The sequence below is a fragment of the Corvus kubaryi genome, unplaced genomic scaffold, assembly GCF_017639235.1.
Source record: "Corvus kubaryi isolate FWS band 111438036 unplaced genomic scaffold, C.kubaryi_AGA036_p1.0 37354, whole genome shotgun sequence".
Lineage (NCBI taxonomy): Eukaryota > Metazoa > Chordata > Aves > Passeriformes > Corvidae > Corvus > Corvus kubaryi.
In genome coordinates this window covers 12,788,463-12,806,881 of record NW_024581116.1, presented here as the reverse complement: position 1 = coordinate 12,806,881, position 18,419 = coordinate 12,788,463, and the positions used below count along the sequence as shown (strand labels likewise).

Below are 18,419 nucleotides of genomic sequence, written 5' to 3'. Positions count from 1 at the left end.
CCAGAGAGGAGCTCCACAGAAGCATATGCCTTCAAGCACAGTGCTTATCACTGAGTTTCTGTAAGCAAACTGGTGTAGAGCCTCTCCCTCAGGCTCCAGACTCCAGCTTTTCTGTGGAGAAGGAGGTAGGTGGTGTGGCCAAAACTCATACTGTTTTCAGCTCTCCTCCACCGGAAGTTAATGCCCTGCAAAAGCAAGACATAAGGACACGCCCCAGCTGCTCCAGGTTGTGAGCTGGTATTTAATATCATGGTTGCTGACTTCAGTTAAGTTGGGCTGTAAACCAGAACAGCTGAGGAGTGGAAAAATGCCTTGTTCCCACATAAGCCTCCAGCTCAGGGGGAAGGCAGGCAGGCAGGGACAGTGCTGGCTTCAGCCAGCCTCCCTAAAGGCACCTGTGAGTCCAAACACGGCTCATCCTTCTCCTATAATGTAGGTCCTACGAGTAAGTAGCACCCTCTGAGGATATGACATGGCTTGTACAATCAAACTCACTCTGCATGTGCTTAGAAAACATTCTCCTAACTGTAAACAAAATTAGTTTCTGCAAATTGAGATGCTATTAGTGCCTCATTAGCTCTCTCTGAAGAGGGCCAAGAGATGCTTTTTGTACTACTTCTGAAGTGGAAATAAATCATCATAAAAATAGAGATGATTGGCAGCCACCAGAGTCAATGGCATTTACTGTGTATGAAGAACTCATGGCTGTGGTGGCCTATGCATGAAGTCTCTGAAGTCCACTGAATTTTGGTTAATGAGCCATTTTATGTAACAAAGACTTTTCAGATTAACAATGAAAAATTACTGTCAAGAACTACTTTATTTCTCATGACTAGGTACTTTGATTGTATTTTTTTCTGTAGTGTATTTTTATTGAGTACATGTGAAAACTTGTTCCATCTGTGCGAATCGGAAAGACAAGCTAAGCCTTAGAGCTAACTGTGGCAGGAGATCAGTCACCACCATTGTGGTGGGATTTCTACATTCAAGTGAAGTCTCATTTTTCTCCCCTTTGAAAGTGAACTGGAGAAATATGGCTACTACCCAGCAATTATTTAGCATGACTGCCTAGACACTGCTTCAGTCAGGAGAAAAATTAAAATGAGTAGATACTAGCAACATGCTGTGGGGTTGTAATCTTACTGAAAAAATGTAGGTATGGTTCTATTTATCTGAAAACGTGCAGACCTCAAGTGATAGTGAATTGTACATACTGATACACAAACAACAGCTGGGTTTTTTGTTTTGGCTGGGTTTTTTTCATGTCTTCCTCAACAAATTAATTCAAGGGATAAATTTACAGCATTATGAGAAGCAAATTCCCCTGTTCTAATGTAAAAATCAAACAAAAATTTCCCTTTTTTTCCCCTCATTATAAGGAGAAGAGTTTTTCAGGACTTTTCCTGCTGTGAAACAAGAATACCTCTTTAACAACACCTAGGAATATCAACTATGTTTTGTTGGCTTTCTTGGCCACCTCTGGAGATACATACATTGACTGTCATACTTTTCATAAAATATGACTGCTATAGTTTTTAATTCTGACATGCTTTAACTTCAGTAACATACTCTTTAAAGGGACATCAAGTAAATAAAAAGAACTCTTAGCACACAGATAAAAATCCTTTCCTTTTATGGTTCTCTTTCAAGTTACGAGGTAGGAAACCTATGTTGTAGGGAAACAAAGCAAGGATTTGGAGGTTTTTTGTGAAAGTGTAAGAGTACAAAAGGGGAAAATTAAATGTAGATGGATTTGAGACAAGGTGTTTTATAGAACCATGAGTAAATCTTGCAGCTTTCCTGCACAGAGAAATGAGTAGACTGTGGGTCTAGGAAGGAATTTATAGTACGCACCACTGCTTTAGAAGTTGGGCTTGGAGCCGTGCTGAGTCAGGAACATGTCAAAAGAAACACCCAGTTTTATATAAGTCATAAACTGTTTCCTCAGGTAGAACATTATATGATTAGAGAAAAAAAGAACATCTAGCCATTAAATGCGTAGTGAAGGTATTAAGGTACTTAATTATATTGGTCACAGACCATCATTCCATAACTTGGATATATCAAATCAAAGACAAACATGCCAGCCTCACCAGATTGTACATGCCACTACAGTCTTTCCAGTTTTCAGTATGCTACTTGATTTAATTACTTTTATGCTGACTACTTATCACTGAATAAGGCCAGCACAAAACATGTTTTTCTTCATAAAATTCTAATATGTAAAAATGCTTATGAACCCAACAATTTAGCTCACAACAATTATGATTACAAAATCATATCAGATATGCATTATATGAAACAGACATCAGCTGTTGATTTTCAAATTTCTTCTAAGAATTTGAGGAACACCAAACTCCATACTGAGAACAATGCTTGGATGAGCACAAAGGGGATCAGTGAGTATAGAGCTAATTGCTTAGACGAAGATAAAAAAACCCCCATGTAAGTAAATTCAATAACAGCAACTCAGAAAACAAAGGAAGTGATGCTACCGCATTAATATTTTTGGTCATTCTATTCTGTCCTCCTTTTTTTTTACATTTCTTCTCCTTTTTTTTTTACATTTTACACTGTATCCTATCTGTGCACCTACCACAGAGGGTATCCATTAGCAGCGAATCTTAAAGCACTCTCCTTTCTTTAAAAGCAGTCTTTTAAAAGTCTTTTCACAGCTTATGTCATCACAGACATTCCTTCATCTACTGGACACATCTGTGATATTTGCTTTTGTTTTTCCTGGGCTGAAGAAATTATTTTGCTCCCTTAAAACCAAAAGAAAAAATTTACTTTATCCTGTGTTACCCTGCATTATTTTTTTCTAAATGTTTCTTCTCTTCCTTACACCTGTCTTGGCTTATTTACTTGAATTTCCACACTCTTGTTCACATTTAAGCCTTCAATGTTTTGAATAAAATGAAATCTTTACACTTCAAACTGAGTGTCCTTGAGAATTTGCTTTAGAGCTTTAGCAGCTGAATTTGTGCAAAGGAGCAGTATATGAGTCGGCTGCAGCCATAGAGCCTTTTAATGACGTATTTCACTCGCACTGAGAATACAGTGTCATTTGACCAGTCTGTCAGGCTCCTTCCAAGTTACAGCTAATATGACCATAAACCAAATTACAATGTAAAAAAAAGTATTTTTAATCTACAATACTTTGTCGGAGTGTCCAGAGTGGATTTTCTCCTGACAAAGAAGAAAAATTGACAAAATTAAAAAGTTGCTTCATCTTCTGGAACAAAAAAAAAAAAAGAAAAACAATCAGAAGAAAGTTAATGGAAATATCTAAGGAAGTTAACGGTCCAGAATAAGTGGGTGTATTCAATTTAAAAAAAAAATAGAGAAATCCCTGTGTGAAATTACCTGCTGATAAAAAACAGCTAAGGAAAACATGGGAATCAGTTCTGCAGAACTGCTATAAATCCCAATTTATAAAATACCACTATTTCTACTTAAGAGAAGTCTTACAAGTACAACATGGAAATCATAGACTATCTGACTACCATAGGAACACTATCTTGCTAATACTTAAAAATCCCTTTTACATGATCATTCTAGTTAAAAGGCTGAATTTTTATCAAATGTTTGTGCCTTCAGAAAATTTCAATTATAAAACAACTAGACTGTAGTCATTAGTGACATAAAGAAACAGCTCCATTATATTATTCACTTTCTTTTCTTTGACTGTATAATTTCATTCTAAGTAAAACCAAAATGTTTATTATGAGATCCATCTAGCCCAACAAGCAGTTTCCAACATTAGTCAAAATTCTGCTCTGCACCAACTGTGCTGCAAGAACTTTGAAGCTACTGTCTTGAAAGGTTTAATAAATGTTTGTGCTCCAAACAATAAAAGGCTATTAAATCTCATCTTCTGAAGGGCTCAACTCGCCTCTGAAAAAAACTAAATCAATGAGATTTGCAGGCACTGAGCATCTCAAAGCCAAGTCTTTTACTTTAATGTGCTCTTTCTTTAGTTTGACATGCTTATCCATGTACCTGTTATTTCAGATGATCATCAGTTTAAGGAAATGAAAAAACCAAACCAAACCAACTACACTTAACAAACACCCTCCCAGTGTGGTACTTTGTATTGCAAAAAAAAAAAAAAAAAAAGCAGAAATAGTAAGTTCTGACATTACAAGGACAGTGTAGGTTTTGAAAATTTTTAGACGTCATAAAAATACCCAGACAAAACAATTTTTCTTTTACTGTCTTGATCCACCTTGATCCTACTCCCAAAACTATTCATGTAGCATTCTACATCCTTTTAGGTGGTCAGATGAAAAACCTCCAGTCTGTTAACCTCATACTGACACTGGTGGAGAAATATAACCATTCTCACAAGACATGACTGTTATCTGTGACAACAGCACTTTGCCAACACTGAGTAATGGATCCCCCATATCTTACTAATCTCATTTGTGTAGTGCATTTGTTTATCTGTAAACAAAGCTTTCAACGACTATGTCACTTTAAGTTATATCCTTGGATCACCAGATGTGGCTTTACTAGCAAGACCTTCTGAGCCAAAACATCACTGGACTGCACTGTAGGGAAACACTTGAGAATCATCCACCCCCAGCTATTAAAATAGGAACATTAGTCTTACTTCATTAATTTTTGTTTTTTGGCAGAGTCTTTGAAGCTTCTGAATTCCTCTCCTTCTTTAATCTCGAAAAACTGAGGTTTCAGTAATGTTTGCTGATCTTCCTTGAGCCTTTCCTGCCGCTTTAGTTTTTCCTCTTGGCGTAAAAGCTTGCGCTGTTTCCTGACCTCTTCAACCCAGCCTTTTTCATCATCTGAACTCTCAGAACTTTCAGCATCACTTGCTTTTCCTTCTGGTTCTTCCTCCTCTTCCTGCAGACAAAAATAGTATAAAGTAAGAAATCATCAACTAATTTTCTTTTCAAACCCTTCCTGCAATTAAGAGTACGGGACAGCTTTTACACACAGCTGTTTTAGATACAGCTGAAGAGAACTACAATCTTTAAACAAAAGCAGTAACAGCAAATGAAGCTGAAAATATATTTCAAAGTTGTTACCTTTATGTTTTTCAAATCTATATTTGTGCAGGAACAATATAATTCACATCTAAAAACTAGATTAAAATTATAAATTACACTTAATTATTGTAGCTGATAAGACATTCTTGCATTGCCTCCATCTCTCTGGGATGAAAAGTCTGAATGCTTGAAACAGAGGGGAAAAAAAAGCCTATGGAGTCTTCTGAATGGAAAATATTTTACCTGTCCTTGTGCTTCCAGTTCTTCTAAGATCTTTAGCTTCCTCTTTCTTTTCTCACTTATTTTAGAAACAAGTGGGTTAAGTAACCTAAATTCTTCACTCTGCTCATCTACCTGGAAATCTGGATTCTCAAACATGACCTTAAAACGATCATCTTTGAGAAGACTTGGCAGATTCTGGAACAGAAGTAAAGCATGAGCAAGTTAGGCAATTCTGAAACAGACATTAACAAAATAAGTAACACTTTTTTTTAATTAAACAAAATTAATAACCAGCATATGAAATGCCAGTTGCTTTATCCTTACAGGTCAAATAAAAATCAAGATTTATGTTTACTGTATTTTTACAAAGATTGTTCAAAGCCACCTGTAAGCAAGAGTTTGTTTTTTTTTTTTAATGCACAGTATAGACACTTTAAATACACAATTACTAATATTTTCAAATAAATGTTTCTCATGCATTCAGCCAGCTAGTCTGGAGACATGTTGGTATCTACTGACTAATCAGCAGTACCTCCAAGGCAAATATACTGCCTGATGGGGATGATTCTACAACATGTAAAACAAATTATAAGGGTACATGCCTTTATGCAATGCTACTATTATTTTACTGTAAATACTTAAGAGGAAGTGTTTTTATACATATTATAACACTTTTTTTTTCACTACTTTCACACACAGAATGGAAAAGGCAGTTTTATTCATGTCAAAGTAAAATGAACTCAGTGTAAATTATGCTACTGGTGAATTCAGAACAGTTCAACCTACTAATTCAGCTTAAGAGAAGACCAGTTATTGTAATTTTAAAATCATTACATACATAGCTTTTTATTATAAAGTGCTAATTTTTTAACATGGCTCAATTTATACCAGCGTATCAATCCCACCACAGCATTAGGTTTTCATTGTTACTTAAGAAAAGGAGGGTGGAACTAATGATACAGAAAACAAGAGTAAATTTCAAACACAAAAATGCTGCAAATGAACTTTCAATCACAGCCAAAAATTAAATCCTAAAGCCTAAAATAAATTGCTTGTCATAGGACTGTAATACTGTTTCAGAAAAATAACCTGAACATACATTTTTATATATATTCTGTTTAGTCTACTTGATTACACAGTCTCTATGGGCTCCAAGACAAATCAGTCCCCATCTACTGAACTCTCATTTTCATTGTACCATTTGCTTCAGTCTGCATTTAAGTTTCACCCCCACCACCTATCTTTTTAGTAGTTCATCCTTCCTACGAACCTTAACACACAAGATCTCATTATTGACATATATTGACACATGCAGCCAATGTCTGCTTTTCATGAATGCTATACTCCTGTGAGAATGAGCACCTATGAAGTGCTACCTATAAAAAGCCTCCCCTCCTATTAGATATTAAACATTTACCCATTTCTTCAATTAAAACTTCTCTTAGGAGAGAAATGGATTATTTTTAACATCCAGAAGAACTTCTGTTGTGTAAAAGCAAACCATTTTCACTATTCTATAAAATATATTTAACTGTACATACAAAGAAAGGCAATTTTAACTTAAATTTTACAGATAACTTCTATTCTTTCATGGTCACCACTAAGATAACCAAAAACAAATGCAAACAACAGGTCTTGTTCGAACAGCTGTGGTATTGAGGCTGCATTAACCAGCTTTTAGAGTCCTATAAAACCCATATCACCTTCACAGTATTTCATCATTTTTAGCTTCAAGTTACTATATGGTCTTTTTTGTGCTGCAGCTATAGTCAAATGCATTTTAAAGCCACCTACCAGAATAAGTTATTTATAAGAAACAGAAGCAATGGTTTTTTTGAATCTGTTTGGCTAAATGGCAACAACAAAAAAAATGAATCCTGTAAGCATTGCTAGTTCTGTGCTCCCAGTTAGAGAAGTCACCAAAGCAAGAGCTCACCTTTTGTTTCCGTTTTTTGCTAATCTGTTGCTCTTCCCCTTCTTCTTCAATCAGTTTGAGTGCAAGTTCTTTATTAACTTTTGGAAGTTTCTAAAAAGAGGAAAGCAATTAATCAATAAATTAGACTTTTAGACATGCAACCTACATGCTTTACATTCTTACTATTGCAGAAAAGCTCCTTGACTGGTTCCAAATATCTCTAGGTACTAGGAAAGCAACTGCACTTAGAGAAGATTTAAGAACTTGTGTATTATTTTTAACTTCTAATGCATCAGCTTTAGAACTTTAAAAGCAACTCTTTCTCCTTTTATGTTGAACAAATCCAATCTAGAAAGCTACTAGTTATAAACACAATAAAATTTTCATGTATCTCTTTCCAGAGTATCATGTTTCAATGGCTTAAGTAATTTAATGTCAAAAGTAGAAATTGTAAAGTTTTACCAGTGGATTATCTGCTCAAGTGGCAAATGAGACGAGAGCTCTCTTTTAGTTTGGTATCAGCCTTTCAAAATCACATGCAAGGGAATCTTATGTTTCCATTCAAGAAGTTCTATAAATTACTTTGTGTGTCCAATGATAAACAGAATCAAATCCTAAGTCGCTACATCTCTAAGATACACTTAGGAATATATTACTCTTTATGAATAGTTTTCCCCAAAGTATATTATTTGTTTATAGGATTTACCTTCAGTTGAACTCTCTGTGCACGTGTTTCTTCTATCTTCTGTCTTATTTTCTCTCTTCTATATTCCTCATAAGCAAAGGGGTTGGCCATCATTTTTGCCTTTTAACAAGCAGGAGGGAGTAAAAAGAAAATACCATTAATACAGGACACAGTCCATTATCTGGGTGGAAAAAAAAACCCAGAACAAAATAAAAAAAATTAAAAAAAAAAAAAACACAAAAAGAGAAAGAAAACCCCAACACATATATTTTATTGCTAAGAATAAAAATTGACAAGATGCAGCCTTATTTACCTTATGATAAAGTCTTATGTCCATGAAGAAGCCATGCATATATGCTCTGAGCAATGATGATCCAATGAGATGAGCAAGGCCTGGGAAAAAAGTTCCAAATTTCAAAGAGCTTTCATATATAAAGAACTTCTATTCCAAGCTAGCCAGTTCACTTCCCTAAGACAAACACGCACTGCCAATGCAAAACATCAATCTAACAGTCACAATCATGACATCAAGACTAAGTAAAACTGGGAATAAAAAATCATTCTGGCCAGCAAAAAATTTTAAGCTTCTTCAGAGCAACCAAATCCACTTTTCTTACAATAATGCATGCTACTGAGCACTTTTAAAAAATGCCTGCATGCACTATACTCTATAGAAGTTCACAAAAAATTCCAGAGGATTTTTTCAAAGTCCATAGGTGTGTGATAATCCCCTTTTTAGTGTGATATAGAGATGTTTTTAGCTAAAGAGTTTGGGTCAAACCCAACTCTAAACAGTCAGAAGTAAATTAAATAAACTGGAGCAAAACATTGCAATCAAACCATGTAATGGACAGAAAAAGGACTAGCAAGTCTCAGAAGTAGCTTGCTTGCCTTCTCTGCTATATAATTTTCAGTGTTCCAATTCCTTGAAACTATTAGCCCTAGAATGATTTGTATTTTCTGAAAATTATTACATTCAAGTAGGGTAGCCTTTGGCTGCGAGTTCCAAATTCTATTAGAGCACCTCAAAAATATTTTGAAAACTAAACCAATTTCTCTTCCTCTGCCTTCCACGTAGCATATGAAAGCACACACAACAGATTCTCAGACACATTATATCAGCAAATATCAATCCCCTTCTTGTGATAAAAATCTGAGAAACACAAGTGTCTAGTGTTGAACTGGTAGGGAACCAAAGAACTTAAGAGCCATCAGTCTGGAATATTAATAACCAAGAAGACAAGAGGAAACTACTGTCAGTGAATTTCATAACAGTCCTCATACATCACACTGAAATTAGAAAAATCAGATGTGTAAATGTTCAAAAACTGAACAAAGAAGTCAGCCAAAGAGCATATACAACTGTTTTACCTAAATTTTCAAGGTCTTTTCTGGTAACAAATTTGTAATCATCATAAACTGTGCTCTCTGGATTCTCTTCCAGTTCTTCAGTCAAGTTGTCCAAGAAGGAACACCATTTTGGGGCAGGTCCTAAAACCTGTGGATATTATGGAAAGTTATAACATTGCATTTTCTTACAGAAAAAGTCTACAGTTAGGCTCTTGGCTACTGTGCTGTAATGGAACAACAAATTAATCCCACTGCAGACCTCAAGAGCAGCACTTAGAGAACAGAATTAAACCTATTGCTTGCATTATCAATAAAGAGTACTATAGATTATGTAAGTGTTGTTTTAATTTAGGTCATTTGAGACCAGCCAGTCTGGAGGTTTCAAGTTTAACTGTTTCAAGTGGTCCCTGTCTGATTAATTTATTAAAAGCTTAGAGCCAAACATTATAGAAGAAATTACAAACTAATGGCACTAGATAGCAACTAATTTGTAAAAGTGCTGCTGGATCTTGGACTCATTAGGTTCACAACGCAATCATGTTAAATCCTACTCTGCCCTATTTATTTTAATTAAAACACCACGGATATATTTCACGTATTTTATTCAAGGATAAACCCAAACTGTATGAGCAGATAATGGGAAATATTAACAATACTTGCATATTTCCATGAAGAGGCAAAGGATTTATTTGCACAATATTAGGTAACACTATCGATGTATTTTTCCATATAAGCTTCCTCCAACTTCCCAAGTTAAAAATCAGCTCCCTTCACTTTTCCCTCCTGCTGTTCTGATTGAAATTCCTCTCCATCTTGACTCATGCAGTCACACTCAGCTGTTCCAGCAGTCTTATTTTAGTAGGTGAGTTAGCTGCATGGAAAAATCTAACACTACATTTCTCTCTCTAGAGCAAATCAGCCAACATTTTAGAATGCTAAGTGACCAGTTAAATCCTACAGTGGGACTTTTAACGAGGTTTCTGATTTGTTTGCTAAAAATTCATGTTAACAACACTGCAGTCAACCATAGGAATGCTTGTGATACAACAACATTTTAAGATCCTATTCAATTATGGAAACAACTACAAGTGATTTATTTATTTAAAATATACATAGTTTGTTTTAACATGACCGTATGATAACAGTATGAGATGTCATTCATTTAAGTGTTTCTTCTAATTCAAAAGTCTTCTTTTGAAGACAACTACACACAAAAAAACTGTAAAATTGTGTTCTAGACCATAATATTCTATCTAACATATTTTTGCCTGTAACACTCCAGAGAATATTTTATTCTAGCCCACTATTCTCTCTGTTATTAAATATGAATTATCTTCCTAAGATTTCAGCCCTAGCTGAGAACCATTCCATGCCAAAGGAAAAAGTGCACTTTTTTTACCATGCTGTATATTTCATTCCAATTACCAAAAGCTTCCAAGGAAATACCCAAGATGTCACTAACAAGAAACACTTTACCTATGTTTTCCCCATGTCTGCTCCAGGAATAAATGATATATATAACATTCAGATTGATTTCTTGCCAACATTCCAGAAGCTTTTGTCTCCATCCAGATTTTAATTTTTTAATTTACTTCCCCCAAACCCACTTATTAAAATGCCAAGCTTTTATATTAAAAAGGAAGCAGGCTAGATCTATTGAATGTCTGCATGCCACTTGAGGAATCAGTTATCTGTGCCTCATTACCAGACGATCAAAGCATGACTGGTGTGGAAGAACCTTAAGTTTACTATAATTTTGTTTCAGATGAAGCAGTTTGTCCTTCTTATTAAAAAAACCAGCAAGCTACTTACTAACTAAACAAAACTTCTCTTGTAATAAAATTTAAGGACAACGTTCTCTCCTAAGATTATTAGAAATTAGAGAATCCTTGACTCACATCCATTCCCATTAAATAAAAAGTTCCCCTTCATTTTATCTTGCTGCACATCAGTGAAGACCTCTATCACTTCAATAAAGTTTTTCATCTGCTCAAACCCTACAAAACACAAAGAAACCAAGCCCCTACAACCACTTAGGGCAACCCCCCAATGGGATCTTGATTGGGATAAACCTTTGAATGAGTAACTAAAGCAAAAGTCTCACAAATAAGGGAAAACTGTTTATCTACTCTTCAGCTGTAGCGCCACTCACAGTTCCAAGTATTCCTATATTCAAAATCTGATACTGAGAGTAAAACCTTTCATGGGTGTAATCTGTGCCATGAAACACATAACATGATTATTCATTATAATCTCTGGAGTGAGTTGGATGATCAGATCACAGAAAACGAAGTGGGGGAAATGAGATAACTGATGGAAAAAAGCAGTGGCAGAATACCAGGAAAAAATAGAAAGTCCAGCCATTATTCAAATTTCACATGTAAACTGACAGAAAGGAAAACCCTACAGAAATGTCTGTGTACATTTTATTACCTTATTTCCCCCTCTTCCACCCCACTAAAACCACTTGCCCACCTATTCTAGGGCATCTTAGGAGCTCTGCTTTGTGCATTAATATGAAACATTTTTTAAAGCTTAGGAAGAAATTTAAAAATAGAAAAGGCAAACAATATCAGCCACAATGATAAAAACATAAACAAGAAATGCCCTTCTTTCACAATAGAAATCCTTCACAGAATTTAACTGCTATTGCATTTTAACTGCAGAATTTAATGCTCCACGGTCAAGCAACAGCCATCCCAGGATGATGCTGAAAGCACTCCAGAATGGCAGGCTCCAGGGTTCCACCATTCCTGTGCCCAGGTACAAAAGCAACAATTGAGAGGGTTGGTCTGCACTGGGCCTCCAGGGACAAGGTGGGAGAAGTGAAACTGGCCTGTCTTCCCCCAGCTCATGTGTTTCCATACAGTGGCCACATTCCAACACAAGTGGGACCCCTAGGAGCTGCTGTCATCCAGCATTGGCACCACCTCAGCCTGGCCTGCAGTCCCTGTTAAAGCCACCATAACAAAACAAAGCACTGGAGTTTGTGTAGGTCAATCAATATACTTGCCAATTTGGATTGGAAAGGTACAAATCTACCACACCTAACGGAGAAAAATGCACTGAAATTCACAGCAAGAATAAGAAAATGTTATGAGGTAGGTAACTGCATGTAACTTAAGTGACAGATACAATTTTTACAATATTTATGACATACCAAATAGATTTCTCTGCAAGTTTTAGAAAAGTTGCACTCAGCCAATGGAAAAATCATTATTAAATGAGTGCACATCTAGGCTCAGCTTTTATCCAAATTCTTTTTAGGACAGGAAAACTAGACACGAGCACCAACAGTGATCAAATAAGTATCTTTTGCTTTTTTCATTATTATTCTGCTTTCTGTAGGATAACCACTTCTTGAGACAATTTCTGCTGAAGTTAGTAAGATTGCTTTGAAAATGTTTTTGCCCATGAACAGAGGAGCCTCACCCATCAGCAGGGCCCAGCCAGCAGCAAGTGGGGGTGCTCTGTGCTCTGCTCCCCTCCCAGTGCCTTCCTCCTTCACCAACTGGAAACAGCACCCATGAGGTGACCAAAGCACAGATGTCCCACAGTGTCCCACCACCACACTGCAAGGCAGAGTGACAGATGGGTCACACCAGTCCCCTCCTCCCCACAGCAAAACTTACCACTACGATACACCAGTAATGCAGACACCTCACCATTGCCTTTTACCTTGTTCTGAGCCACAGGAGGTAAAAAATGTGGACTTAATAATTATTAGTACTGTGCCACCTAATATCAAATTTTTCTTATACACATTAGAATATTTCTTAACTTTACACACAGAAAACACAATGTATGATGAATGGTCTAGCATGCAACTGAGCAGAGAAACAAGTCTAAGATCAAACTGTTCTAGAAACAGAAGAGAAAAATGTTCACAGAAAAATGTTTTTTAAATATTATTTTAAAATAACTTCAAACATCACAGTTCTTTGTATTCTATCCTACAAGATGTTTGACTTCATAGTCTTGTAGCATCAGAAGTCTTACATGGTACAGCAATGTTCTTATGGCCATGCCTAATTCCTGAGCATTTCTGTAGAAAATATCATCCTGTCATTGGTCTGTAATTCTCCTAAAATTAATAAACCCTAGGACAGCATAGTTATTATTCCCAGCCCACAACAGATGTTCTTTATCTTCAATTTGGAACACCGGACAGCACTTGTACACTTTTAAACGCCACTCAACAGTTTGACAGCCAGCTCTGCAGAGCCCTTAAAGCCACAGAAAAACTGCCCGAATCCTAACTAGTATTAAACATGTTCAACAACTTAAAAGAAGCCCAGGATGTACAGAAGCTTCCACAGTCAGATGTCAAGAGATTTAAATTAAACTACTTTGAATGCACATCCAGACAAGTATTGTTAAGTATCTGTTAGAAGGTTTCTGAGACCAATTCTACAGAAGTGACTGAACAGTTGCTCCTTTCTTCTCAGGGAGTAAAAACAGGTTCCAAAATCTGTTTTTCTGTATGTTAAACAATAACTTCCTGGAAGATGTCATACAAAGCAGTGATAAATTCTTTTAGCAGTAAACAAGATCTCAAAATGTAGTAAGAATCAACCAGCAAAAAACCCCTCAATCTTCACTGATGTATTTTGCAATCAAAAATATGCAAAATGTTCACAGACGGCATTAATCTGGTTTGAAAATCATTCACTAGAGTTTGGAAAGTTTAGACTGTCTGAATTCCCTCTAGAAGACTAACTTAATGTATGTGGACATCATTCAAGCACACAGTTCCAGAGGCTTTGGAAAGCAGAGGTGTTATCTGCTGTGACTGCACGAGACAGCAATACACAGATTCATAGAAACTTCAGTTTCACAAAAATTAACTGTGTAAGGCCATATCATGCCACACCATAGTGATACAGTTAGTAACAAAAGAGCATATATAACATAACAAAAGAAAATATATCCTATCACAGTTCTTTTGTATTTTCAAAGTAAAACCTTCTGTCAAAAATCTTCCAGTTGTGTGTTGTGGTACCTTCTATGCATTTTGACTAAGACCATTACTAAGTAGCAAAACTCTACTAACTTAATCATTCACTGCCATATTATTTGAATAATGGTGATTACAACGAAAATAGCATATTTTTCAGATCTTCATCAGACCTCTATGTACAGTGCATTGTGTAAAATTATTAATGAGTTGGTGGAGACATTTTGTACAACTCCAGTATATGTGAATGTGAACTGTAGCAAGGACTGTGAAAGGCAGCAAGGAGGATTTCTGAAACAGTAATGCTTGCACAAGAATAAATACATCACAGAGACACTGTAAACTAGAGCTGACCTAAGCACCAGAGGAGTGTGACTCTTAACAGCCTTTTAAGTGGAGATAGTGGGGAACAACTAACAACTAATTTTTAGATGAAATCTGAAATATTTAAGGAAAAGATTATACAATCTGATTGTTTGTGATAAGATGGGACTTGACTTCACAATCCAAGAAGGCTCCTCCATTCCACCATTCCCATTAAAAAACAAAACCAAAAAAGAAACTTAAAGCACTTCAACAGACATTATTTTCTAGACTATTATTTCTTGAAATGAAATATATGTTATGTATCTGATTTGATGACTTCACATACATATTTACCTATAGGAGACAAAAATAATTCTTTGGAGAAGACAAATAATAACAATAAAATCTTAATTTTGTTTGTTTTTTATGAAACGGCACAAGATAAAGCACCTTAAACCTTTAACAGGATGTATTTGCTGGAGAAAGCAGATGCACATCTATGCATGCATATTCTCAGCTTCTATCACACCATTTAACAGGAGGAAGAGATTACAGAAGGTCTAATGAGGGTGGTAAAAAAAATGGTGATCCCCAGGGTCTGGGCAGTGATTGAAATGTGCAATTGCATTTTAAACATAATTAGCTCCCTAATTGTATAGCCAAGTTTAATTAATGCAATTACATGAAATATTAATTACTATTCATTTTAAGTGTATTGTTTTCAATGTTTTGTTCTCTAATTTTAAGAATTAGACAGATCTCAGTACGGAATAACTTTGAAAAGTTTCCATCTAGATGCACTGAAAAGTCAAGAGAAGAACACCTTGCTGCACCTTGTTAACACTTAACATTAAATCAATTGTAATTGCTAACTCTAAACACCCAGATGGATTATTTCTAGCTTGTAGATATGAAAATCTGCAGCTCTCTGTTCTTGTTACTATGCTTTTGGCCTTCAGTCATAGCCAGCCCAAGAGATCAGCTCGTGTTAGGAAGGAGCCTTGGGATCACGTGATCTTGTTATGTTTCTATCAACTACGTTTCCATACACAGCGTTTCCCGTAGCAACCAATGTGCTCCAAACAATTTGTCATTTTGAATTCTGCCATTCTTCTGTAATCTTCTTTCTTCCTATGAATGCTCTCTGATCAACTCCAAATATGCCCTGTTCATCTCTTGAGCCATTCTATTGATTGGACTGAATACAATTCTTTGATTCTTTAAATTAAATTGGTTTGGGGAATAAACTCCAAACAAATCTCCCATATAGTCTTCAAAATTTCATGCTTTCATTCACTCTACATCATATGGTGTAGATTTGGTGCTTTTAAAGATATCAAGTAGCTCAGTGGACTACAGACATGACGATGAGAGACTGAATAGCACCTTTCTGGCATACTACTGACAACAGCACTGCAGTTGGTTTTAAGCCCACACACTCATAAATTTCACTGAATTAAACAATGAATTGGCTCTTTCTCTCATCCTAACTCCAGCACATCCAGACATTTTTGGCAGATTCATTAATCAGAGAGGTTGAATAGTTGGTTTTCCTACCTTTCACTATGCTATGGAAGCTGCCAAATCAACTATTTGGAGGTTTTACTCCTTAGAGAACATGTTAAAGGAAAATTGCTTTCAAGATCTTCCCAGTGTTAAACAAAAACTGCTGCAGGAACTTGCACACATCTTCTAGGAATGAGAAACTAAATCTTTCCGCCCTGGTAGTTATCAGATAGTGAGTACTTATTTTTATAATTCTAAGCAGTTCGGCTATGTAATGATGGTTTGGTTTTTTTTTTAAATCTCATATTCTCTGGTCTGACAAGTATTACAGTCAGTTAACCAGTCATGGGTGTGCTCTCACTTGTGAGTGTCCTTAGTGAAGCCTCCATCTTTTGAAGGAGACAATGGTCCAGTTGCTCATAATGTTGGGAAAAGACGCCCTCAAGCAAATAAAGTTACTCCTTAAAATTGTAAATGAAATTCCCAGAATAGCTCTTTTCTTCACACAACAGAACAAGAATGGGACACTTCTCAAGTCATCTGTGACTTACCAGCCACGGCATTAAGAGTAGAGTCTGATGTTTGCACCAACATCCCTATCATGTTCTGACACACATAAAACAAACACTTCATCAGTACTGCTATGGATCTTTTATTTATCAGACTCCCTACATTTTTTAAATGTTGAGACAATGTTGAAGTCAGAAAGATACACTGAAACTTGAAGTACAAGAACATATTACTTTCACATGAAGTCAACTAATCAAATGAAGCTCAAAAGGAAAAAGGAGAGCGGCTTCTCAAAGAGTGTGTTACAGCCATGACCTGCTTCAAGCACCTTCCCAAAACTATTAGCTGAAAATAAACCAAAAGTTACCAAAAGTCTGTCCTTATTCTAATACAGCAGCATCTATAGCATATCTGCTGTAAAAACAGAGGCAAGTAGGTAAATTGCCTTAATACTGTGCAGTAAGTTCAGCAGGGACTCACTTCACAGGTTTTATTTACCTATGGCCATCTGCGGATGGTCTTTCTTTATCCATGAAAAAAAAAAAAGATGCAGATCAGGTATGCCCAGCTGAGCTAATGCCTTGCTGACAGTAAGTCAGGAACCACATTATACTTTGGCCATCCACACCTTCCATTCCCCATCACATCTGACTAAGTGCTCTTAGCAATTCCTTTTCATAGCTTCTGGTACTCCTCAGAACCTTCATGAAGTCAATTTACTATTCAGTGACTAAGAGTCACTGAACCAGCACAATCTCCCTCACAAATGACACCACCTTCATAGTTTACATGGTCTAACAAAAACTCCACCCTATCAGGATACATTAGAAAGAATAAATTACTCGCGAAGTTCTTCCCTTGCATTTACAATTGCGACTGCAGGAGAGGCAGACAAGGGAATGGTAGGTGGGAAACTTCATAACTGTCTTGGCCTTCATTTTAAACAAGGAAAGAACTTCTACACAGCTTTTACCTGTTCCAACATGTTCAGAAATCTGTTTCTAAACACATAATGATACTTCTTGCAATACTAAGGGCATAGGTCGTCAATGGTCAAAACTCCCACTACTAACACAGATGACAGTAACACATGCATTGATTTTAGTATGTATGCAATAGCCTCTGATGGCAATCTAAATTAACAAGAAACACCCAATGAATGAAATAGAAACGCAAAGCCCCAGCAGTCCCCTTCTCAGTTTCTCTTGACGGGACAGGAAAATTCCTCAACTGTCACACTGTGCAGGATCTTGCCTCTCGTGCTTTTAAGTGGCTGGGAACAACAGAGTTCTTACAGTACACACCAGATGCCAAGGAATGTTACAGCATAAGTATCTTTACAGTCATTAAAACAAAACATACTGGAGGATCATCTGTATTTTAGGGAAATTCAAGGAATGCTAGAGATGTAAAGGTACTGGCAAATCCAGCTCTTTGTCTACCTTACATGACTGACAAACTACTGGAAATCTAGGAATGTGTGAGTTTCTAATAACTCCCTACCACTGCAGCTTAATTGCTTTTTGCAAAACTGGGAGGAAGACTTCTCCGTGAGTTTATTCAAGTATTGCCAGACAACACAAAGGGAAGGAAAAGCAACTACCTGTTGGGAATGTGCAGCTCCTCCAGAGAGATACTGAAGATAAGCTCAGAATAAACCAACTTCTTTGCAGAGGATAATGCTAAAGAAATTTTGTATAACTCAGGAAATAATCTTAAGTAGAAAGTACCTTTCAAATAAATATTCAAAAGCTTCCACATATGTGATAGTTTTATTTACTTCTAAGGTTTTCTGTAATAGAAATCCTAGGTCTTCATAACTTTTACTATTTCTGCATAAAATAGTCATAACTCACAACACATGGTTCAATACTGAGTACAGCGCAGAAGATGACAATACAATTACCCTGTACTTTCAAGTGCAATGAAATAAAGACTTAGTTGAAATTACTACATGGA

At 36.1% G+C, this 18,419-nt stretch overlaps 1 protein-coding gene across 1 annotated transcript in view; it reads right to left on the bottom strand.

Moving 5' to 3' along the window:
* The window catches only part of NOL10 (nucleolar protein 10), a 51,498-nt gene that overhangs the window by 6,093 nt on the left and 26,986 nt on the right, over positions 1–18,419 (bottom strand). Inside the window, exons 14-19 of the mRNA XM_042033009.1 lie at positions 9,203–9,329; positions 8,145–8,224; positions 7,853–7,951; positions 7,168–7,257; positions 5,253–5,426; positions 4,616–4,863 (exon numbers count right to left, since the gene is read on the bottom strand). Of these exons, the coding sequence (XP_041888943.1) occupies positions 4,616–4,863; positions 5,253–5,426; positions 7,168–7,257; positions 7,853–7,951; positions 8,145–8,224; positions 9,203–9,329 (818 nt within the window). The remainder of the gene's footprint in view (positions 1–4,615; positions 4,864–5,252; positions 5,427–7,167; positions 7,258–7,852; positions 7,952–8,144; positions 8,225–9,202; positions 9,330–18,419) is intronic.